The following is a 15753-nucleotide window of genomic DNA, read 5'->3' as shown; positions in this document are numbered from 1 at the left end:
TCCCGAGACCAGTGAAGTGGAGGGCACGGGGCAGCAGACAGCCTCAGGCTCGGCCTCTGCAGCAGAAACTCACACAAAAGGACCCCTGAGGCTGTGTTGTCACCAGATGTCTACAGGCGATGCAGATGACATCGGGGGAGGTGGAGACGGGAGCGCGGGCTGAACCCTTAGCATCCTGCTGAGACAGAACCCAGACTCGGTCAGGAACCAGGCCGCGTCCTGCTTCCTCTGGCAGACCACACCCTTTGTTACCAAATCAGAACCACGTTGCTCCTTCTCTGAACTGAGTTGATGATCATTCATTCATTCATTCATTCTGTCTCTCTATCTGGCAAGACCGAATTGAAGCAGGCCAAGTCTACGGGTAGCAAAAGCTATTTGCAAAAATCCGGCTGTTTTCTCATTAGATTCTATTTCCCATTTTATGGACTGACCAGGAAGCTGATTAGAACTTGAAAGGAAAGGAAAATCCGTAAGATTGAAGATTTACAAGAAAATGGGAAAATTAGATGGGCCAGATCTCCTTTAACACAGCTGGGAAAAACCCAAACGAATGGCTTTTCTGAACAGCTCAAAGGGACTTAATTCTTTTAAGTTCGAAAACCTAAAAATAATGTATAACTTGGCGGTTCTGTGTTCTAAATGTATAACCCTGATTTCTCACACTGAAGCCCCGTACGTGATTTACCCTTTTCTTGGGGACATAGAATTATTACCCGTCTCTGAGTTACGGTGACACCCCGGTAGCTGTTGAGATAAAGGCCATTTGTCCTGGCACCAAGTAGCACCCTCTCCTGGCTTCTGAGATCTACTGGCCATGTTTTCTAGTCTCCATTCTGTCTTTCCAGGTCCATGGCTCCTCCATGCTGCGGTCAGTGTCCCTGCTCGCCACCATCACCCCTACCCCCCAGGCCCTTCCAGACCATGGGAATTAAGCTCCACATCTATGTATGTTAAATTCTTCTGTAAGGAAGCCGGTCTCTTCTCCCTCCTTTATGTATTTACTCACTAATGTATCTATGTCAGTATGGATCCATGTATACTGATTTTACACTTTGAATTATAATCCAATACTCATTAAATATTTCTTCGCTCAAATTCTTCCAGCCTTGGCCACTGGGAGCTCTTTCAGATTGCTTGCTCTGTCCTTGAGCATCTCCCCACCTTTTCGTTTTGGGCACTTGCTTACTCTCTGCTGTTACAAGATGCACCAGGCTTAGCATGTGTTTTCCCCATCCCAGCCCCAGAATCAAAGTGCTTTTTATTTACACTCCATTTGCCAACTGTTCAGCTCAGTCAGCGAACACCTACCATGAGTAGTAGGCACTGTGCTGGGTGCCAGCACAGCCAGCAAATGGCTGGTAAATATTTAATGACCAGCTCTCTGGAAAAAGTAAAGTACATGGGTGCATAGCATAAGGTTTACTGATATAAAGAATGTGTAGCACAGTCTTTCCATGTAACAAAATATACAGTACTCTTTCTTGTAAATTCTATATAGCCAGCTGAGTCTCACAGAATGCTTTCATTGACTTTAGGTGAACTCTTGTATCCATAGCCAATTTCTCATTGCAGTTGATGAATGAGAGAGTTCCCAACCTGAGCACTGGTGGGTATTTTTGGATATTTTGGATTTATGAATAATACAAGTGAAAAAAGAAAGACGTTAGAACTTCACATGTTCATCAGTGACATGAGTGACTTTGTTGCTGCATCAGATAATAATTTTTAAATACTGGAAGAACGTTTCCCCAATTTTTTGCTCTATTCATAACACAACGGCTAAGACACAACATGCTTTTGTATAATCTGCATTGTTAACATTTTCTCCATTACCGTCTTAAGTCTAGGCAATCAACAAAACAAACAAACAAACAAAATCAAGCTCTACATGAACCACCATTATTAAACCTATTTATAAAACTTTTTAAAAACCAAGCCCTCATTTATAACATTTCCTGATTTCTATGGTGTAATACGCACTCCACGGTCAATTTCCAGCTCCCAATGACACATCCCTGAATACAGAGAAGGAAAGAGAGGTGTGGTAACACATTACTATGTAACATTTCCAACAGAAACATATAGTAGAGTGAAATAACCTCAAGAGCATAGGTAATAATAAAATAGAGTAAAATAATTAGGAAGGGGTGACTTTTAAGTTTGTATACCAATTGTTTGTGATATAATTTAATTGTAAATTTATGTAAGTTAATTCTTATTAATGGCTGTGTTTATCAACCAGTTGGCAAAATTCCTGGACATTTAACAATCGGTTCTCGTGGGCGGGTACCAGCTGGCCCCAGCACTCCTCTGGTACAGCAGTGAACATACCGCAGGTCTTCCCGGATGGAGGCTGGGGTCCTCTGAGCTGCTTCCAGGGCGTGGCATGTACCAGATGAATAACACTTCCATAAGACAGTTGTCAGTGTTCCTAGAAAATCCCATTTCTAAGTAGCCCATGCGATGTCTTGTGTTTTTTCACACCATCTAATGTTCATTTCCTTTTTTTAACTTGGAAAATATCCTATCATTCACTAACCAATCGTCTAAGATCCGTTTGTGAGTATGGAAAGCAGGTAATAAATCATGACTTCGAGTAACCTAGAAGTCCTAAGAGCACAGGTATTGGAGTCAAATTGTGTCACCACTTCCTGGCCGTGAGACGTTGGGCAAGTCATTTAACCTCTCTGAGCTTCAGTTTCTTAATCCACACAATGAGGGGTAAAATGCCTCCTGCAAGATTATTCTGGAGATCAGATGAGACCACATGCATTAAGTTCCCAGCACAGTCTGTGGCACATCTGTGGCTTCTCTACACAGTGGCTCATAGTCGTTGTATTGTCCACAATTACTTACAAATGGCAGAGCACATAGCAAGCTCTCCAAGGGCAAGGTCTAAGTTTCCACCTTCTCTGCAGGCTCCAGGGCTTCCTGGCAGAATTCATGTGTACTGTAGGCACTCGATGTGCAAACTACTTCGAATTTTTTTTAGGGTCTCCCGTTCAACTTACACTCTTTTCAGGGTTAGAAGCAGATATTGGGGAGATAACACAAAGAACAAATAGATAATTTGAAAAAAAATGGATAGTGATTTCTTGAGTAAATCATTGACCTGTGTTTATTAAAGCTAATATAAATTCAGCCGTGGATGTGGTCATGGTTAATCCAGGTGGTTGACAACCTGCTTTTTTTTTTTTTTTTGGTACACGGGCCACTCACTGTTGTGGCCTCTCCCGTCGCGGAGCACAGGCTCCAGACGCGCAGGTTCAGTGGCCATGTCTCACGGGCCTAGCCGCTCTGTGGCATGTGGGATCTTCCCGGACCGGGGCACGAACCCGTGTTCTCTACATCGGCAGGCAGACTCTCAACCACTGCACCACCAGGGAAGCCCCAACCTGCTATTTTAAAGGTAGTATGGAAAATAAATCAGGACTATCACATATGCTACCTCAAAAACAAAACAAAAAACCCAACCATGGCAACATACCATATGGTCAGAGAACAGACACAAAGAAAGAGAAAAGGCATTAGCGTGTATTTTTAAACTAAAGTTTCTAAAAACAGACTTGAAGACTTCCCTGGTGACACAGTGGATAAGAATCCACCTGCCAGTGCAGGGGACACAGGTTCGAGCCCTGGTCTGGGAAGATCCCATATGTCGTGGAGGAACTAAGCCCATGCGCCACAACTACTGAGCCTGCGCTCTAGAGCCCACGTGCCACAACTGCTGAGCCCATGTGCCCCAGCTACTGCAGCCCATGCGCCTAGAGCCCACACTCCGAAACAAGAGAAGCCACCACAAGGAGAAGCCTGCGCACCACAACAGGAGTAGCCCCCCGCTCGCCGCAACTAAAGAAAGCCTGCACGTAGCAACGAAAACCCAACACAGACAAAAATAAATAGAATTAAATCTAAAATAAATAAATAATAAAAACAGACTTGTTGATAACTGACCTTGACCCCATGCTTCCTGTACAGCCCAGAGCTAGCTTTTAATGTGAGTCTTCTTCTTATGTTTGCTTTTCTCCCTGCCTGTATCGTTGTAGTTGCCAGCAGCAATTTCTGAGAAAACCTTGACCTTCCCTTTGATGAAGCAAGCCGGGAAACTAGAGAAAACCAACTTTAACCATCCAACTAAAGCTACCCTCAACCAACATGCTTCAGAGGAAAAAAAAAAAAAACCTTTATTTTAAAATTTTTAAACCCGAAGAGCTTGGAGTCTCTGCTGCCTTTATACATCTTTGGCTCCTTCCCACTAGGGGCCCTATCGTTCGGGCTCTGTGTGCTGCAAGCAACAGAAACCAGCTCTAGCCAGCCTCAGGGATGGAGCACTTCAGGGTAGCACCCCAGCCAGTGCTCAAAACCAGCTTCCTTATTTTCCCCACCATGTTCACAGCAGCATAGTTATAATAGCCATGAGGTAGAAACCACCCAAGTGCCCATGACGCTTAATGGATTAAAAAAATACACTCTAAACTGTATGGTGGAATATTATTTAGCCTTAAAAATGAAGGAAGGGCTTCCCTGGTGGCGCAGTGGTTGAGAGTCCGCCTGCCGATGCAGGGGACACGGGTTCATGCCCCACTCCGGGAGGATCCCGCATGCCGCGGAGCGGCTGGGCCCGTGAGCCATGGCCGCTGAGCCTGCGCGTCCGGAGCCTGTGCTCCACAACGAGAGAGGCCACAGCAGTGAGAGGCCCGCCTACCACACACACAAAAAAATAATAAAATAAAAGAAGGAAATTCTGACATGTTACAACATGGATGAACCTTGAGGGCATTATGCTAAGTGAAATACGCCAGTCACAAAAAGACAGGTACCATGTGATTTCACTTATTTGAGGTACTTGGTACTTAGAGTAGTCCAGTTCATAGAGACAGAATGTTGGTCACCACGGGCTGGGTGGCAGAGGGAATGGGGAGTTGTTGTCTAATGGTTAATAGAGTTTACGTTTTGCAAGACGAAAAAGTTCTGGAGATCCATCTCACAGAAATGTGACTATACTTAACACCACTGAACTGTATACTTTAAAATGGCTAAGATGATAAATTTTATGTTGCAGGTTATTTACCACAATCTGAAAAATAAATAAACAGCTTCCCTCTCTCCATGTCTGGGCTCCACTCCCTCATGCTGGCTGCATTCTGAAGTCCCACCAGGTCACTCCAGATCCTGGTGTCCAGCCAAGTCTTCTTGGTTCTCCTTGGCTCTGATTGGATCACTTGCCCCACCACTGAACCAATCAGTATGTCCAGGGAGTGTGATTGGTTGATTGCTTAGCCCCACCCACAGCAATGGGCCGACAGATTGGGAGGGAGATTCCTGGAATTTCCAGAAGAGCCAGGTGGGTTGCGGCCTGTCCACTACGGCAGTGAACCACTTGAGGCATGAGATATGAGCACTCCCTTCAGCACCCTGGCAGTTAGTGGGCAGTGAGGCACATCTACCTGAGCATCCCAGCACAAAAGGGAATTCCTCCACACTACCCGTGGTCTCTCGATTTGTTTTCTATCAGGCGGGGGTAAAACATATTCAAATTTCCCCCTTCCCACCTTCAGCCCTTTCATTCGATAAATCTTTATTAAATCGATGAGGAAAGGTTGTAGGAATGATTGAGGCAAGACAGCCCCAGAGGAGAGGACGGGAAGGGATCGGATGGATGGAGAAGTGAGTGCAAGGCAGGAGCAGGACACCTCAGCTTCTGAAAGGAGAGAAAGGAAGAAAGCTTAGGTGGAGACCGAGGTGCCCACAGTGGAGAGAAATTCGGATCTTCATATAAGGTAACAGAGTTCTGGAACACTGCCAAGTCCGTTCCTGAAACAGGTTTCAACGGGGCCAGTGTCATCATAAATGCTGGGCCAGGTGTCGCCAGGCAATTGGAGTTTGATTTTCCCGAACAGTGTTCTCCCTGACTCCAAAAAAGTCTTCAGGGGAATTCACCAGATTCTTGACTTGGCTGGGAAAGACTGTAGCTAAAAGACTGGTTTGGGAACCTGAGTGAGTGGAGAACCTTCCTCTTGAATACAATCCAGCTGGAGCTATAGGAAGTTCTGTCTGCCAGTGCTCCTATTTCGGAAGCATTCTGTCCTGTTTCTCATTCTGTGTCTGCAGTCTGCAGAAAGAGAAACGTGACCGCCACAGGCGGCAAACCTTTGAACTTAGCTTCTTCCTTGAAAAGTGTGTTTTTTTCTGCCAAGCGACTGGGGGTGGGGTTGGGGCAGAGAAGGGAGAGAGAGACAGAGAGGGAAAGAGCTTTCCAGAACCCCAGTCCCACCACCCTCTCCACCACCACCTGAGCTTGGTGAAGTCCTTAACCTCTCCAAGCCTCATTTGTAAGCTAGGAATAAGGAGGGCTCCTCCCCTTCAGGGCTATCGCGAGAAATCGGTGAGTAATTACAATAAATGGTAGCATTCACGATGTCACGGTTTAACCACTAGGCTCGGGGAGGGATGGCCACAACAGCATTAACCAAGAAAAAGCCAGGTGTCAGCACCTCTCAGCATTTGCTTCTCCCGGTGTAGATGGATTTTGATGTGCTCTCTAATGAAAGTAGCTACAGACATCTTCCGCCGGGTCAGATGAAAAAAGGTTCCCTCGATAGATATTTATGGCGCGTCTGCCAAGAATCAGATGTGGCAGATGTTGAGGATCACAGGCTAATGAGCCAGCTGGGTTTCGAGCCAGTTGGGGTGCCTGCCACCCCAGAGCTCTCGGCTTCGGGGAACAGGTGGAATGGGAGTGCCAGGGAGACACACAGTGTGGATGTGTGTGTCCTGGAGAGCTGGGCTTGAATCTCGGAGATGTGTTCATTCATTCTTTCAACCAGTATTTAAGGACCTACTGTGTATGTGCCAAGGGTTTATTCTAGGAGCTGAGGATACGGTGCTGAGCAAGGTAGACAAAAAGCTGTCAGCCTCTCAGAGCTCAGAGGTGGCGTTGTACCAGCTCAGACGCTCACTGCCAAATCTGTGGTCCTGGGAAAGTCACTAGGTCTTGCTCAGCCTCGGGCTCATCACAGAGCATCAGGGGTATTAAATGAGGTAATGCATGTGAATCTCTTGACTGGGTGCCTGGCACGAAGGCTGCACCCAATAAATGGTGGTGTGATAGTGTGCAAGGTGACCCATGGTGGGGACCACCATCCCGAATTTGGGGAGAGTCTGGGAGGGATTCTTGGGAGAAGTGACTTATACGCCGAAATCTAGGGCAGCAATTATGTCGCCGGGACAGAAAGGTGAAGACCACCCCAGCTGCTCGTAACCTCCCCTGACCCTCTTGTCTGCCCCTGCAGGTCTCCTTCCCATGGGTGAGGGGCCCAGCACCTTGGCCAAGGCCACAGCCACCTTGGGCCACCCAGCAACTGAACCAGTCACCCTCACCAACACAGACCCCCTTCTACCCGGGCATCTGGCCAGCGCCAGTGCAGAGGAGCTGGTCGCAGGGGTCTCCCAAGCCCCCCATGGTCCCACCAGCCTCCCACAGGCGGCCCGTGAGTGCCAGCAAGGAGATGTTCTCCTTCAAGGTGGACAGAGCCGCCCACAGCGTTCCCATCATCAGGCAAGGTACACATGGGTGCTTCCTTGGCGGCTTAGGGGAGGGGCTTTTGCTAGGAGGATGGGTCTCAGTTTCTGCTTTCCCCTTTTTTAAAAATTTTTATTGAGGTGCAGTTGATTTACAGTGTTGTGTTAGTTTCAGGTATGCAGCGCACTGAATCTGTTCAACATATACATGTATCCACTCTTTTTTAGATTCTTTTCCCATATAGACCATTACAGAGTATTGAGGAGAGTTCCCTGTGCTATCCAGTAGGTCCTTCTTAGTTATCTCTTTTATGTATAGTATTGTGTATGTCAATCCCTCTCTTCCAATTTATCCCTCCCCCCTCTTATTCCTGGTAACCATAAGTTTATTTTCTACATCTGTAGCTCTATCTCTGTTTTGTAGATAAGTTCATTTGTACCTTTTTTTAGATTCCACATATAAGCAATATGGTATGATATTTGTCTTTCTCTGGCTTTTGCTTATGTTCTCTGGTTCTGAAGTAGAACATAATCAAATGTGAAAAAATTGGGATAAGCAGAAAGTTAGAAAACAGTAAAAGATAAGCTGTCACCCTTATCACCAGAATTCTCCCTGTTGACTTTTTGGTACAAACTCCTCCAAGACTGTGCTCTGCCCATCTGCACACGTCAGTACCTCTGTGGTGAGTGTGTGTGTGTGTGTGTGTGTGTGTGTGTGTGTTTGTACATATATATGAATATATATGAATGTGTATCAGAATCTAAATTTATATACTTCAACTCAGATGTACAGACATATTGGTAACTGAAATCCCTCTTGCCTTAGGAGGTTTTTAAATATTTTATTACCATTTTACAGGTAAGAGGAGACTGAGGCTTATGGAGAAAATTACTTCTCCGGAGGTTATGTATTCAATCTAATCAAAATAACGCTTTTCAGTCAAATTTAAGGCTGGTTATCTCAGTGACTGTCACTCACAGCCTGGTCACTTTGGGGACACACAGCCATCAGGGTTTCCTTCTCCCCCCCTCCCCCCCAGAAGGCCTCATGGCACTTGGGGAGGAGACTTCCTGTCTGTCACCATCCTCTTGGCCTTGTCAGCCTTACTGGCAGAGTAGCTGGGTCGACTTAGTCCCTGGCATGATTCCCAGGTTTCTTCTGTGGCCACTGGTGTGAAGGTCCCATTCTCTGTTTTCTGTGTCCCAGCCCCAGACCCCTCTGAGTCCCCAGGTCTCTCGATGCCTCCACACCCTTCCCTGGTCTCACTCAGGACCACTCACCTAGTCACTTCCCTCAGCCATTCAAATAATAGTTATTATCCTGAAATAAACAGACTAAGGAGCAAATGAAAGGTATCTCTGCAGTTTACATCATCATCATCATCATCTAAGGAACGCTCATGTACCAACCACCCAAGTTAAGAAATTACTCAGCCACTTCCCCCCAGCATTTTTTTTTAATTTAATTAATTAATTTATTTATTTATGGCTGTGTTGGGTCTTCACTTCTGTGCGAGGGCTTTCTCCAGCTGCGGCGAGCAGGGGCCACTCTTCATCGCAGTGCGCGGGCCTCTAACCATCGCGGCCTCTCTTGTTGCGGAGCACAAGTTCCAGCCGCGCAGGCTCAGTAGTTGTGGCTCACGGGTCCAGCTGCTCCGTGGCATGTGGGATCTTCCCAGACCAGGGTTCGTACCTGTGTCCCCTGCATTGGCAGGCAGACTCTCAACCACTGCGCCACCAGGGAAGCCCCCCCCCCAGCATTTTAATGTGAAAACGTTCAAACCTACAGCAAAGCAAAAAGAATTCTACAGAGACAGCTCTCCTCCTAATTCTACCGCTAACACTTTGCTGTACTCTTTATTACATTTCTGTCTACCCATCCTTCTTGTCCTGCATTAATCCATCTTATTTTTTGGATGCATTTCAAAATAAATTGCACACATCTGTAGTCCTCCCCCTAAATGTTTTAGCACATATACCATTAACTAGAACTCAACATTTTTTGTCTCCTTCATGTAAAATGAACACAGAATGTGTATTAGTTATCATGATTGCATAACGAATTCTCCCCAAACGTAGTAGCCTAAAGCAAAATCAAACATGTGTTATCATCTATACGGTTTCTGTGGGTCAGGAATTTGGCAGCAGCTTAGCAGGACGGCTGTGGCTCAGGGTCCCTCGTAAGGCTGCAGTCATCTGAAGGCTTGACCTGGGCCAGAGGATCCACTTCGAACACGGGTGCTCACATGGGTGTCAACAGGAGGCCCCGGTTCCTCACCACATGGGCCTCCCCAGAGAGTGGCTCGAGCGTTCTCATGACACGGCAGCTGCTCCTCCTGAGCAAGTGATCCTGGAGGACAAGATGGAAATGGCAACATCTCTTGTGACTAAGCCTCAGAAGTCATGCTCTGTCATTGTTGCAATATCCTGATGGTTACCCAGGGAGTCACCCTCCAGTGTGGGAGAAGACTACACATGGGCCTGAAGACCAGGAGGCGGGGATTATCAGCAGTCATCTTGGAGGCCGGCTACCACAGCCTGCCCTCGGGTCCTCAATGATTCACACTCCTCCTCCTCTCTCCCGAGGCCCCCCAAAATCTCACCCCAGTAACAGCATCGGCTCAAATTCCAGAATCTCGTCTAAATCAAGTCCAGGTACAGATGGGGCTCATGGGTGTAGTACCTTATGTTCAGCTCATCAAGTACTACTTCCAGAAATCTGAAGACCTCTGAACAAAGGGTCTGTCCCTCACACACCCAGCACATATTGGTGGGACAGACATAGCATCACTGCTACATACACTCCTCTTGTTCCAAAAGAAGAAAAACAGGAAACACACAGGAGTCCCTGGCCCAAAGCAGTTCTGAAGTCCAGCTGGGAAAATATCGGCAGTTCCTTGACTGGGCTTCAGTCCAACTCTTGCCCAGAAATGACTTTCCAGGGCTCTTGGCTCTGCCCCTGGTCCGTGAGTTCCGCCTTCTGAGTCGTCCTCCCTTTCCTATGAAAGGTGTCCCATGGATGTGGCTGCATAGTTTTATAGCCTGCTTCCTGCCTGTAGAAGCTTGGGGGTCCAGACGCTTCTTTGACTTTTGTGGGTCTCTGCCAGTCTGAGTTGGCAGTGCTTCTTATTGGGGTTCATCCTATCAGGCAAAAACCACGCCCACAGACTTTTCTGTCACAAGCCCTTCCACCATGGGCTTCTGCAAAGACTGACAAAGGACAGAAGCTTCTTAGAAGCCCAGTTCTTTGACCGAAGGGTTCTCTTGGACACTGCCCTGGATCTGTATTCTTAACAAAGGATTTTACAACCACACCCTCAGCTTCTTCTCTGGACTGTGTTTTCTTGAGAGTGCCCTTGACTTGATCTTTGCCCAGAACCTGTTTCTTACATTTCATTTGCCACCTGGAGAGGCAGGGAATTTTCAAGCCCAGAACATTGCCCTGATTTAACAGCCCTTCCTTTAACTGTCTCTCCCCCTCACATTTCACTATAAGTAGCAAGAAGTAACCAGGCAGCACCTTCCAAGACTCTGTCTGGGACTCTCTTTAGCTTGACCACTTAGCCTCATCACAAACATTTTCTACCTTCCTCATGACCACAGGCAACGTGTTAGGAAACCTTCTGCCACCACCTAACAAGGATCCCTTAACCCCAGTAACATTTTCCTCACTTTCCTGGAACCCTTCCCTCACTGCCTCCTCAAAGGCCATCGGGCTTCTACTAAGACTATTCAGGCTTTCTCAAAGACTCTTGGCCAAAGTCCTCCAGCTTCTGGCCACTGTTCCATCCCAAACCACTCCACATTGTAGGGTTTTTGTTAAATTTTCCACCACTCCTGGTGCCCAAACCTGTATTTGCTACTTATTGTTGCATAACAAATTACTGCAGGATGTAATGGCCTAAAACAACAGTAAACATTTATTATCTCATAGCTTCTCTGAGGCAGGAAGTTGGGAATGGCTTAGCTGGGGGATTCTTGCTCAGGCTTGTCCATGAGGTGGCAGTAATGGTGGTGGCTGGGCTGTGGTCCTCTGGGGGCTTGTCTGGGGCTGGAGGACTCACCTCCAGGATGGGTCACTCCCATGGCTTTTGGTAAGAGGCCTCAGTTCTTCACTAAGTGCACCTCTCCATACGTTGCTTGAGCATCCTCAAGCTGCCAGCTCCTCCAGACAAGTGGTCTTAGCGAGTGAGGCAGAAGCTGCAATGTCTTTTATGATCTAACCTCAGGAATCAAACTGTGTCATTTCTGCAATATCCTTGGTTACATAGAGAAGCTTTGTTACGGACTGAATTGCATTCCCCCAAAATGCATATGCTGAGGCCTCAATCCCAATATCACAGAATGTGACCATATTTGGAGATAGTGTATTGAAATAGATGAGTAAGTTCAAATGAGATGATTGGGTGGGCCCTAATCCAAGGGCTGGTGTCCTTGTAAGAAGAGAGAGAGAGACGCCAGGGATGCACGTGCACAGAGAAAAGGGCATGTGAGGACACAGCAGGAAGGTGGCCGTCTGCAAGCCAAGGAGAGAGGCCTAACCCTGCCCACACCTTGATCTTGGACTTCCAGCCTCCAGAACTGTGAGAAAATGAATTTCTTTTGTTAAGACCTCCTGTGGTGTTTTGTTATGGCAGCCCCAGCTAACTAATATAAAGTCCATCCAGTATTGGAGAGGATGATGCAAGGGTCTGAATACCAGGAGACAAGAATCAGTGGGGCCATCTTGGAGACTGGCTACCACACCCTGAAAGGTGTAGATCTTGAATGTGCACAACTATGTAACCCAAATTCCTATCAAGATATAGAACATTACCATCACCCCAGAAAGTTCCCTCATGTCCCTCCCCAGTCAATTCCCAGCCCCAGGCCCCAGAGGCACCCACTCTTCTGAATTCTTTTCCCGCCATGGATTAGATATTCCTGTTCTAGAATCTCAAGTACACAGAACCATGTAGTACATGTTCCTTTGTGGAAGGCTTTTTTCACTCAGCATAGTATTTCTGAGATTCATTCATTTTGTTGTATGCATCATGTTCTGTCTTATGAACATATATACAGGGTTTTTGGGTTTTTTTTTTTTAATGTGTCCTTTGGACACATGGCACATGGGCTGTTTCTTTTCTTTTTTTCACTCCGCCATTTAAATTTTTCCACTGTAATCACCGGTTTCTCCAGTGCCATGCTGAACTTGGGGCTTCTCTGAAGGACTTGGATTCCCCCTGGAGAAATGAAGGATGAGTCGTATGGCTTAGAGTCCCTCACATCTACCTGGGCTCTATCTCCTCAGCCTCTCAGCCAGGTCTCATGTTTCCAAACGTTTGCCCTCGTTTCCCTGACACTCTCGCCATCCTCAGAAAAGGACTTTCATCTTCCCGTGTCATGGGGAGTTCCTTTCTGTCTGGGCCTCTCTACTCCACGCTTCAGAGAAAACTCTGTGCTCCAGTCCTCCATGCTGTCTCTTGACAGAAAACACCTCTTTTTAAGGGTTCCGAGAAAGCTCTTTCCTCTCTTAGCAAAGCTGGGCTCTTCCAATTAAATTGGTTTACTGTTAGACTGTCACCTTGCTTTAGACTTGAAAAATTCTATTTGAAAACCCAAAGCCAAGGATTTATTTACTGCAGATCAGGTCAGGGTTTCTCAATCTTGGCACAGTGACAGGTGGGTCGCATAACTCCTTGTTGAAGGATCTGTCCTGTCCACTGTAGAGTGTTTAGCAGCATCCCTGACTCCTACCCACCAGAGATACCAGTAGCAACACCACCACCACCACCCCTAACTGTGGTTCTCAAAAATGTCTCCAGACGTTGTCAAAAATCACAACGTCATTTTGCCTGGGGGAAAACTCACCCTGTTCTAGTTAATACTCATCCTTCCTGTACCACAAGGCAATAAAACGTCAGCTCCAAGGCCAAATCTTAATGGCAAGAGCTCATGGGAGGTGGGGAAGAATTACTGAGAAAAGAAAATATGTGGAGTGACTTATTAAAATAGCATCTTGATTCATATATATATATATATATTTTTTCACAATAATGGGATCATATGAACCTAACATAGGTAAACTTTTTTTTCTTTTTTTGGCCGTGCCGCTCAGCTTGCAGGATCTTTGTTCCCCAGCCAGGGATGGAACCTGTGCCCCCTTCAGTGGAAGCACAGAATCCTAATCACTGGACTGCCAAGGAATTCCCTACCCGATTTTTAAAATTCAATAATATGTCATAAACATCTTCCCACTTCAATACATTGACTGCATATTGGTTAAAAGCATAGGCTCTGAATCCAACAAACTTAGGTTCATCCCTTGACTCTACCACTTACCAGCTGTGTGTCCTTGAGCAGGTGACTTGACGTCTCTGTGCCTCATACCTCTCACGTATAAAATGGAGATGGGAATAATAATGCCTATCTCACTGGGTTGTTATGAAGACGAAATCGTATCCTGCCTGTAAGTGCTGAGCACAGCGCCAGGTGCATAGCGAACATTCAGTAAATATTAAAATATTTAATATTTTAATATTTAAATTTTAATATTTTAATAATTTTAATATTTAAATTTTAAATATTAAAATTTAAAAATTAAGTTATTACCTAACCATGATTGTTATTTAACTTTTATTTACAACTTACAATGTCTGAAAGACACAGTTAAGGTGCACACATACTGCCCCTGCTGCAGACTGGTGATTATTGGAGCGCACCAGGACAGCTGGGGGTTGTTAAAATCTTAAAGTAACTTCCCTGCCCTTTGGCCAACAGCTCATGCCCGAAAATTCTTAAAGTGACTGCGTCCCCATATCCGCCTTCCCACCGCCCCAGCCCTCCCGACCCTCCCTGGGGCTTCTCCCCACTGGGACCTCCGAAGGATCGGGCAGCTAGAGTTAAGCCGGTTTGGTCATACATGGCCCTTAGGTTCTTTCTGATAAATAACAGTAGCCGGTAAAGAAGTTTGGGGCAGGTGAGGGGTAACTGCTCCAGCACCTCCCTGCCTGGGTGTAAGGAAAGCGAGTCTCAGAGCAAATTCTAGCCCCACAAAGACTTTCGGTAAGCACACCTTCCCTAATAAAGGGACCCCATCGATCAGCCTGTTCTGTAAGTTTGATGAAGTCCCCCCTCCGGCCATCATCTTGCGGGGAAGGGTCCCTCAAGACAGCCACAACAGGGTTGCAGAGGCAGCCAGAGTCACCCCTAGAGGTGGCATCAGATGCCAGAACTCTAAGCTGAGACTGGACAGGGGCCCAGTTAGGGTCAGACCCCGTGGCCCTCCCTGGGGACACAGGCCAGGCAGTACCTTCCTCCAGTGGGAGCCGATTTCTTGAGGAATCTGAAAACAGATCAAGTCTTCCTCCTGAAAATTCAGTTTCCAAATTGAGATACACAATCAGTGTAAAATAAACCCCAGATTTCAAAGGCTTCATGCCTCGAAGAAAAAGAATATAAAATATCTCCATATTTTTTGTCGATTACGTGTTGAAATGATGTTTTTTTAATGTATTGGGTTAAATCAAATTGATCATTAAAAAATTCATCTCTCCTTTTTACCTTTTTAATGCGACTACTAGAAAATTGAAAATTGCATTCTGTAGCTCCCTTTATTTCTCTATCAGGCACTGCTGCTATAGTCAGTTAGGACTTAGCTGCTCAGGATCCAAGAGAGTCAGATGGGGGCAGTGAGCTTCAAATAAAAGTTTTCTAATCATGGACCTAGTTGGGGAGGTGGAGGGAGAGAAAATGGGCAGCTGCTGAAGTTCCAGGCCCTTGTGTTCCTCGTGCCCCAGGAAACACTGTGGCCAGGGCTGCTCATTCAACACGCAAGGCTGTGCATTCTCCGGGCACCACAGGCCATCAGCTATGTCCACTAGAGGTTCTGGGGTCCACAAACAGGTTTGAGACCTGGCTGGGGGGCAGGAATCTTTGATTCTAAAATGCATAAATAAAAAAGGCAGAAGCAAAATGAATAAATGATGAATGTCCACAAACATGACAGTGCATGCTTCATTCATCATTAATGTTAATACTCATTAAAGTTTCATCACCACTGAAAACAATTTGTTCAGCTTCTCACTTCACAGGAAGATAAGAATGTGCAGTGACTGTCCAGAAACCATAGTCACTTGGAAATTTAAAATACGCTGCTTGGGCCCAAGTGGTTTCACAAGTAGAATTATAGAAATCTTTACAAACGTTTCTACACCAAGAAAATGGTTTCTACACCATTCAGTGTTGATG

General features: G+C 46.2%; 1 protein-coding gene and 1 pseudogene across 2 annotated transcripts in view; both read left to right on the top strand.

Moving 5' to 3' along the window:
- LOC309808912 (centrosomal protein of 78 kDa-like) overlaps window positions 1-15753 on the top strand; it is an 823590-nt pseudogene that overhangs the window by 536686 nt on the left and 271151 nt on the right. The window lies entirely within an intron of this gene.
- The window catches only part of LOC309808092 (forkhead-associated domain-containing protein 1-like), a gene marked incomplete at its 5' end in the record, with an annotated part of 101393 nt that overhangs the window by 28611 nt on the left and 57029 nt on the right, over window positions 1-15753 (top strand). The window contains one exon of the mRNA XM_082628094.1: window positions 7296-7566. Within this exon, the coding sequence (XP_082484220.1) occupies window positions 7296-7566 (271 nt within the window). The remainder of the gene's footprint in view (window positions 1-7295; window positions 7567-15753) is intronic.

This window comes from Mesoplodon mirus (assembly GCF_964341445.2).
Source record: "Mesoplodon mirus genome assembly, chromosome: 7".
NCBI lineage: Eukaryota > Metazoa > Chordata > Mammalia > Artiodactyla > Ziphiidae > Mesoplodon > Mesoplodon mirus.
This window is presented reverse-complemented; position numbering and strand designations above follow the sequence as displayed.